General features: G+C 48.7%; 1 protein-coding gene and 1 non-coding gene across 3 annotated transcripts in view; both read left to right on the top strand.

The window, feature by feature from the left end:
- Positions 1-62: 62 nt before the first annotated feature.
- The window catches only part of MMAB (metabolism of cobalamin associated B), a 20136-nt gene continuing 11106 nt past the window's right edge, over positions 63-9092 (top strand). The window contains exons 1-4 of one of the 2 annotated variants that reach the window (XM_023200170.2): positions 63-278; positions 1936-1997; positions 4849-4942; positions 8467-8524. In XM_023200170.2, coding sequence (XP_023055938.1) covers positions 163-278; positions 1936-1997; positions 4849-4942; positions 8467-8524 — 330 coding nt within the window. In that variant the 5' untranslated portion in view covers positions 63-162. Of the gene's footprint in view, positions 279-1935; positions 1998-4848; positions 4943-8466; positions 8642-9092 lie in introns of both variants that reach the window. The other variant, XM_023200123.2, reaches the window with a different exon arrangement.
- On the top strand, positions 5597-5737 carry LOC111538921. Its single transcript, XR_002730503.1, has one exon. It is a non-coding gene; the product is annotated as a U4 spliceosomal RNA (small nuclear RNA).

Below are 9092 nucleotides of genomic sequence, written 5' to 3'. Positions count from 1 at the left end.
ACCAATGGGAAACAAGTCCCTGGGAGTGTCCCGCCCTGGGGCGAGAACCTCGAACCAATGAAAATTGACAGCTGAGCGGTGGCGCGGCCAGCTGTGGGTGGAGTCACTCCGGGGCCTGGACGGGAACCTGGCAGGGTCAGCTCCCGTCAAGAAGCTTGGCTGATGGCTGTGTGGGGCCTGGGGAGTCGTCTTGGCCTGCGCGGATGCTTCGGCGCCGCCAGGCTCCTGTATCCCCGTTTCCAGAGCCGCAGCCCTCAGGGCGTGGAAGACGGGGACAGGTGAGTGGCTGGCGGGAAGGGTAACTCGAACACCTGCTTTGAATCGTGCTGTCGTCGTCATGGGTACGTCACACCGTCGTGAGGTCACCGCGGCACCCCTCCTGTGACATCTCCACGCTGTCCTGACGTCACCGTGGCAACGTGGGCCACGTGGGCGCCAGAGACCTGGTAGTCTTTGCCTAAGTCCCAGTGAAACCCCGCTGTCATCGGGCAGGGCATGGCATATCCCGTGTGGGCCAGCAGGGCTCTCGACTCAGATCGTGACCAATTTCCATAGCAGTTTATCCCCCAGGTCCCAGATACACCAGCACCTTCTAAAGATGTCTTTCCTCATATACCTTGAAACTTGCACCCAACCCAGACCTCAGAACCTCTAGAGTACCGTGGATTAATAATGGATTAATTTAGTTCACAGATCCAGGAAATTAACCTTCGAATGGCTTTGTAATGTCACATTTTAATTTTGAGCTATGTCATTGAGTTGTTTACGTTGTTATTTGAAAATGCCACTTTTTGAGCTGTATTTTGACAATTCTTCATCTCTGAGTATACTCGAAGCCTCGTGGTATGGAAGTGGCTCAGGCTTCTTTTCCTGCAAGAGGCCCTAATTTGGTGGAGTGTAAGATAAGAATTTGGGTAGGATAGAGTTAAGAGTCCTAGCTACTTGGGAGGCTGAGGCAGGAGGATCCCTTGAGCCCAGGAGTTCAAGACTGCAGTGAGCTATGATCATGCCACTGCACTGCATTCCAGCTTAGGCAACAGAGCAAGACCCTGTCTGTGAACAAAATAATCATAGGCCAGGTATGGTGGCTCACGCCTGTAATCACAACACTTTGGGAGGTTGAGGTAGCCGTATTGCTTGAACTCAAGAGTTCAAAACCAGCCTAGGCAGCATGGTGAAACCCGTCTCTACAAAAAAAAAAAAAAAAAATTAGCTGGGTGTGGTGGTATATACCTGTGGTTCCAGCTACTGGGGAGGCTGAGGTGGGAGGATTGCTTGAGCCTGGGAGGCAGAGGTTGCAGTGAACCTAGATCGTGCCACTGCACTCCAGCCTGGGTGACAAGGCGAGACCCCATCTCAAAATAATAATAATAATAATAAATAAAGAATTTCAGCAGGATAGAAGTTACAGTTTATGCTCTGGTCTAGGACAGTTTTGAGCATCCCACTCCTGCCTCTTCCTGGATGATCTAGGAAGGTGAGTCTCATCTGATCTACAGTTTCCTCCTGAGTAAAATGAAGAGAATAGGTGGTGGCTACCTTTGAGGTTGTGGAAAGATTCCAGGATAATTCCAGAAGGTAATGCCTGTAAACTGCTTGGCACAGTGCAGGAACAATGGCAAAGGATCAATCAAGTCCTTCAGCAAATAGGTATTGAGCCTATGTTGAGCAAGGCGTTACATCAGCTACTGTACACACTGTCACCCAGCTCTGGTCTTGCCCACAAAATGTTTGCTATTAGAAGGGATCTAGGGGAAAGAAATGAATAAGAGATGACCATCTAAGCAGTAAGGGGTAAGTGCTGTCTCTGCGGTTACCAGCAGCAAGCTGGGACCTACTGAAGGAGCTAACCCTCTGTGTAAGGAGCTGACCCTCTGTGTAAGCTCACCCTCTGTGTGACCCACTCACCAGATACTGATGTTTATTTCTCATTAGGCCACAGCCTTCCTTGAAGACACCCAGGATCCCCAAGATTTACACCAAAACGGGAGACAAAGGTAGGGTGGGGACAGGTGAAAAACGCAGAGAAATACTCACGGCATACACCATTTTAAAGTTCTTCCAAATTCTTTGCGGCCACTTAAAAGTATAATATGTGACCAGGCACAGTGACTCATGCCGGTAATCCCGGCACTTTGGGAGGCCCTGTCGGGAGGCCAGGAATTTGAGACCAACCTGGCCAACGTGGTGAAACCCCATCTGTACTAAAAATACAAAAATTAGCTGGGTGTGATGGTGCACACCTGTAACCCCAGCAGCTACTTGGGAGGCTAAGGCAGGAGAATTGCTTGGACTTGGGAGGCAGAGGTTGCAGTGAGCCAAGATCATGTCACTGCACTCCAGCCTGGGCGACAGAGCGAGATGCTGTCTCAGAAAAAAAAAAAAAAAAAGTCCTGGGGGAAAAAAAAATATATATATATATGTATATATATATAAAATATGTGACAGATCTCAGTATACATTACAAAAATGTTATGTGAAATGAAAAACACTCGAGATATTAAATGACAAAAGCTTGAATCTATCTGGATAAGGATGTGCATATGTATGTGTTCAGGTATGTATGGAGTAGTCTGAAAGGTTATACCTGGGACTGTTCTGGGAGAGAAATTAAGTTGTCAGAGGGGAACAAACAGAAGGACTTTCACTATTTATATGCTTTTATTCTATTTTATTGTTTTTTATAATGAGTATATATCACTTTAATAGTTTTTTAAATGCTAGAACATGTTATATAGAAAAAAGTAAGATGCAGAAGAATGTACTACTATGATACTTTTTTTTTTTTTTTTTTTGATACAGAGTTTTACTCTGTCACCCAGGCTGGAGTGCAGTGGCCCGGTCACGGCTCACTATAGCCTCCACCTTTCAGACTCAGAGTAATCCTTCCACCTCAGCCTTCTGAGTATCGGTGACAACAGGCACACATCACCATGCCTGGCTAATACTTTTTAATTTCTTTTGTATAGATGAGGTTTTGCTGTGTTGCCCAGGCTGGTCCTGAACTGCTGGGCTCAAGGTATCCTCCCACCTCAGCCTCCCAAAGTGCTCGGATTACAGGAGGCATGAGCTACCACACCCAGCCAGTATACCATTTTTTTTTGTAGTATAAAAACATGCAGATCACTAGTATGTGTTGTGTTTTGGATATATGCTTGTATAGTAAAAGTATAAAAGCATGCACGGGACATACTCAATGCCACTGAAGGGTAAACTTAAGAAGGGTCAAAATGGCAAAATTCTGTTATGTTCATCTGTTACCACAATTAAAAAGAAGGAAGAGGATGTTGGAAAGGACTTATTATAGAGTTGGGCTTCTGTTGGGTGGTTTGGGGGAGGATTCAAGGAAGTGGGGCTTTGCTGTGGATTGAATCCTGTTAGGAAGCAGGGCTATCTCTGTAATTGGGTATCTTTTTTTGTTTTTCGAGACAGGGTCTAGTTCTGTTGCCGAGGTCGGAGAGCAATGGCATGATCTCGGCTCACTGCAACCTCCACCTCCCAGGTTCAAGTGATTCTTATGCCTCAGCCTCCCAAACAGCTGGGACTACAGGCATGCACCACCATGCCCGACTAATTTTTTCTGTTTTTATTAGAGACAGGGTTTCACCATGTTGGCCAGATTGATCTCGAACTTCTGGCCTCAAGTGATCTGCCTGCCATGGCTTCCCAAAGTCCTGGGATTACAGTGTGAGCCACCGCACCCAGCCTGTAATTGGGTATCTTAATAATTTGTTTCTAGAAGACAGAAGGGACAAAGAGGTGCTAACGCTGTAATGGATAAAGATGCAACAGCCACTCACATTAGCCAGGGAAAGGGGATGTTTGATCATCTTTTGGCGTTTGGACAGTCATCTGTGCTCAGACATTACTCCAGAGTGGCCTTGTCTTGGTCTTGAACCGTCATAGTCATAGAGCGACCTGTGTGACGATTTTTTGTGAAATGTTTTGTGTTCAGCAGAACACCACAGTCTACCTGTGAGTGCCAGGCCAGCACCTGGCAACCCCAAAGCCTGCCCAATAGCAAAAACCAGCTCCAAACTGTCAGGGGCAGTTTTCACTTTCTCAGAGGTTGGGGGAGAAAGGCAGGGACTGTGAGCTAGGCAGAGGCACAGAGGACTTTGACGTCCTGTGAAATATAATGGTAATGTATATATGATATAAACTATGTAACATGTTTTATTTCTTTATCAGGATGGTTAGTATGTGATTTTTAAGTTTAAAATAAAAGCACTTCATGAAAGAAGTGAGGATAGTGGCTAACCCTTGGGGAGTGGCAACTAAAAGGGGGTACATGGGGGCTTTCAGGATGTTGGTCATGTTCTGTTTATGAAGCTAGGTTCTGATCACGGAGTTATATTGAATTAGTAGTAATTCACCAACTTGCACACTTTTGATTTGAGTACTTTTCTGTGTATATGTTATACTTCAGGTTGAAAGTTCTTTAAGGGGTGGTGCGGTGGCTCGTGCCTGTAATCTCAGCACTTTGGGAGGCTGAGGCAGGTGAATCACTTAAGGCCAGGAGTTCAAGACTAGCCTGGCCAACATGACGAAAACCAGTCTTTACTAAAAATACAAAAATTAGCCGGGCATGGTGGTACACACTTGTAATCCCAGCTACTTGGGAGACTGAGGCACAAGAATCACTTGAACCTGGGAGGCAGAGGTTTCAGTGAGCCAAGATCATGCTGCTGTACTCCAGCCTGGATGACAGAGCGACAGTTCAAAAAAGAGAGAAAGTTCTTTAAAAACTTGAAAGTTCAAACAAACAAACAAACAAACAAACAAAAAAAACCCAGCATATCAGGAAAACAGAATCTTAATTTGGGTGGCTAAACATTTTTTCCACAGGATTTTCTAGCACCTTCACAGGAGAAAGGAGACCCAAAGACGACCAAGTGTTTGAAGCCGTGGGAACTACAGATGAATTAAGTTCAGCTATTGGGTAAGAGGAACAGGATTGGCCTTGAGGTTGCGTTTGAGTCGAGTATGGGTAAACGTAATGAATGTGAAGCTCCCACGCATGCTGGACAGCTGCCTCGGAGGTTGTCAGCCCTTATTGAACTTTCCTCAGTGCTGAAGCACAGGCTGGTCAGCTCCACAAGGCTGCAGGGCTGCAGACTCCTTTCCCTTCTGGCCCTGCCTGCCCTGCATGGCCTCTGGCCCATGCCATGTGAAGCTGCCTCCCTCTCATCCCTCACTTTTCAGGTGAGCCTGTGTGTGCCACTGAGGTTAGTATATTGAGTGAAAGAGGTGAGTCAGTATAATGCGCAGTACATCCAATGTGATCCCTTTTGTGAATGTTGTTTTTTACATAAGCCAAAGTATAGAAGGTGGACTCAAGGATGGGCCAGGTCAGGATGGGCCAGGTCATGCTATGGTCACAGACAACCCCAATATCTCCTGGCTTATGACACCAAAGGTGGACTTGCTGCTCCCACTTCACCCCCATCACAGGGTGGATGTGCTTTGGCTCCATGTGGCCTTCACTCTGGGACCCAGGCTGCTAGGACAGCTGCTGCCTGGGGCGATTATCAGTCATTGTGGCAGAGGGAAAAGAGGTCATGGTGAAGCTCACAGTGGCTCCTGAGGCTGCCAGGGGATTGTGCAGTGGCGGTGTTGTCGCCAGTGAGGTTTATCCAAGGTGTGATTATTGCCGATTGAAAACTCTTCCCACTACCCCGCCATGATGGCTTGAAGTATAGTCGACATTGGCAGTTTCTCACAGTCTTTATGGAGACTAAACTTTGTTGGTAAATACAAGTTGAAAAAAAAAAAGTGTGAGCAGTGGCTCACAGGTCTAATCCCAGTGCTTTGGGAGGCCGAGGTGGGAGAGTCACTTGAGCTCAGGAGTTTGAGACCAGCCTGAGCAACATAGCAAGACCTCGTCTCTACTAAAAAGAAAAATTAAAAACTTAGCCAGGCGTGGTGGTGCACACCTGTAGTCCCAGCTACTCAGAAAGCTGAGGCAGGAGGATCCCTTGAGTCTGAGAGGTTGAGGCTGCATTGAGCCATGATCGTGCCACTGCACTCCAGTCTGGGCGAGAGTACAGCTGTGTCTCCAAAAGACAGACCTTTCTTGGGAGTGATGCCTTCCATTTACTCACATTTCAGTGGCCAGAGACTGTCACGTGCACATGCCTGACGTCAGCAGGGTGGGAGGGGCAGCAAATATCTGCAAGCAGGAGCACAGTCTGCCTAGCATGCCTTGCAAGCTGGTGACAGGAGGAGCAGCAACAGTCTCAAGTGCTGGATCCTGGTATCTGACTCCTGGGCGCTGTGGGTTGTAGGTGCGTGGGAGCCAGATAGACCCAGCTGCAGATTCAGCACCACTGCGGATCGTCTCTGGGACACCAGGCAAATCACTGTGAGCCTCAATTTACTGTTCTGTCAGGTAATCATCATGATAATTCCCATCTCACTGTGTTCTTATGGGGCTTAGATGAGATGATTCCATGTTTCACCCTGAGGACAGTGCCTAGCACAAGTAATAGCAATGTTAGCTATTATCATTCTTTTTTTTTTGAGATGGAGTTTCACTCTTGTTGCCCATGCTGGAGTGCAATGGCACAATCTCGGCTCAGTGCAACCTCTGCCTCCCAGGTTCAAGCAAGTCCCCTCATTATTACTGTTCTTAACACTTACCTGTTCCTGGCTACTGTTTCTCCATGGCGGGCCTGGCTAGGTGAGATTTTCGGGGCAGATAATGGGAGGTATAGATAATCAGCCAGCTAGGTAGAGAAGGCAAACAAACCCCTTGGTGTGTGTGTGGGAGGGGGTCCAGAAGTGGGCAGACACAAGACCAAGTGGGCAAAGGGAGAAAAGGCCAGTTCTCGCGTCAGCTATTCTAATGAGCTCTAAATCACGAGCCATCATCTCTCAGTTGAGGAGGAGCAGGAGGCCAGGGAAATCTCAGTTGTGGATTCTTCCTTGGTCAGATATTGGCCAAGCATCTGCTGCAAGGTACTGCTCAACAGAGAACCTCAGCCCCACTTTCCTGAGCCTCAGAGTGCAGGGAGCAGGCAGCACTCACCGGGCAGCTACACGCGTGGGAGCAGGCTTGGGGCAAGCGCCCAGTGGGGGCCTGCCGCTGGCCTGATCACAGAGCGTCCCTCGGCAAGCAGATACTTCTGCACACCTCCTGTGAGGCAGGCATGAGGCATCCGCTATGATGGAGACAGACTGTGTCCCAGCCTGCACAGCCCTTCCCTTTGGTCCAGAGGGAAGACCATACCAGGTGGAATCACACATGGGTGTGTTTAGTTCTAACTGTAAGATGTGCCAGGAAGATGGGCTGGAGATTCTCCATTGGCCCTTTCAAATCCCTTCTCTTCACCTTCTCTTTATGCATGGGAAGCTGGCCTTATCACCCGGTGGCTGTGCCACCTCCATTCCTTGGTCTTCTGGCATTCAGGTGGGTCCAGCCAGTGGGAGGCACCAGCAGGTGATGGGGGAGTGAGTGCAGAGAGATCAGGAGTGTGTGTGACCCCGTTCCCCAGCGGTGCATGGTTCTGGTGGCAGCTGGGCTCCCTCCCTCCCTCCCTGCCGAGTGACTCCAGAATCCAGCTCCCTCCAGGGTGAGTTGCACCTTCCCTGACCCTTGTCTTCAGGCTCCTGCATTTGCCTGAAACTCTGCCCACACCTCTGTGAACTGTCCCTTCCCAAAGCCCTCCTCCAAGAATCCCTGCAATGTACCACTCTCTCCTGCTGGGGCACTGACTGGTGCAGGAGGGAAGTGCAGGGTTCTGAGGGAGGCAGAGCCAGGGTCCTGACCTGTGTCGGGGGCAGTTTGCTTTCCCTGCCTAACGAGGGAAGTCCTCCCCAGCCTTCAAAGTCTCCCCTCCAGCATCACTTCCTCCAGGAAGCCCTCCCTGCCTCTCTAGGTAAGGTCAGATTAGGCTTCTGTTGCCCTTTCCTTCAGAGCACTGATTTCAGTTTGCACCTTCACATGCAGGAGTATATCTAATCTGATTACCTATCACACTCCTGAATATCACACTCCTGAACATGAAGGTATAAGCTTTGCCTGAAGTTCCAGAGACACTCAGCAGCGGTGCAGAATTTGCACCTGGGTCTGTCTGGTTCCCACTCACCTATAACCACAGGGCCACGGGTCAGAGCTCAGGATCCATCACTTGAGACTGTCAGTGCTCACCCTGTCACCAGCTTGCTGGGCAGAGCCTGGGTCAGCTTCTGTTCACCAGACTCTCGTGGGCCTGGTCAGAGTAGCTGTTCAAAAGGAATTATTGACTGGAAGTAATGAGTATCCGAAAAGGCATTTCAGGAAACAAATACCACCAACCCCCCAAGTGGAAGGCTGTAATGTTCTTATTGTCAGCAAGAAAAGTAATGTGTTTATTATATCTAAATTAACTAAATGGCCCACCACCTGAGAATCTATTGTTTACGGCAAGACAGGGCCTAGGGACATTACTTTACAGGCGAACACTTTTTCCTTTTCCTTCATAGGTTTGCTCTGGAATTAGTCACAGAAAAGGGCCACATATTTGCTGAAGAGCTTCAGAAAGTGAGTAACACCGTCTTACCCCAAGCTGGGAATCTTCATCCCTGGTGGCCGTCACGAGACTCAGCATCCAGCCATCAGGTCCTCTTTGTGTCACCTGGGGCTCGTCACTCTCGCTCTGTGAGCTCCATTTCTTCGTCTGTGAAATAGGGACAGGCCAGGTGTGGTGGCTCACACCTGTAATCTCAGCTGCTTGGGAGACTGAGGCAGGAAGATCACTTGAGGCCAGGAACCTGGGTAACATAGTAAGACCCCGACTCTACAAAATATTTGAAAATTAGCCAGGCCTGGTGGTGAATGCCTGTAGCCTCAGCTACCCAGGAAGCTGAGGTAGGAGGATCTCTTGAGCCCAGGAGGTCAAGGCTGCAGTGAGCTGTGATCATGCCACTGCACTCCTGCCTGGGCAACAGATTGAGACCCCGTCTCAGGCCGAGCACCATGGTTCAATCAAACTCGTAATCCCAGCACTTTGGGAGGCCAAAGTGGGAGGATCACTTCAAGCCAGGAGTTCAAGACCAGCCTGGTCAACTTAGGGAGACCCTGTCTCTACAAAAAAAAAAAAAAAATTAAA

The sequence above is a fragment of the Piliocolobus tephrosceles genome, chromosome 10, assembly GCF_002776525.5.
Source record: "Piliocolobus tephrosceles isolate RC106 chromosome 10, ASM277652v3, whole genome shotgun sequence".
Classification (NCBI taxonomy): domain Eukaryota; kingdom Metazoa; phylum Chordata; class Mammalia; order Primates; family Cercopithecidae; genus Piliocolobus; species Piliocolobus tephrosceles.
Note: the sequence above shows the minus strand (reverse complement) of the source record. Positions and strands in the feature narration are given on the sequence as shown.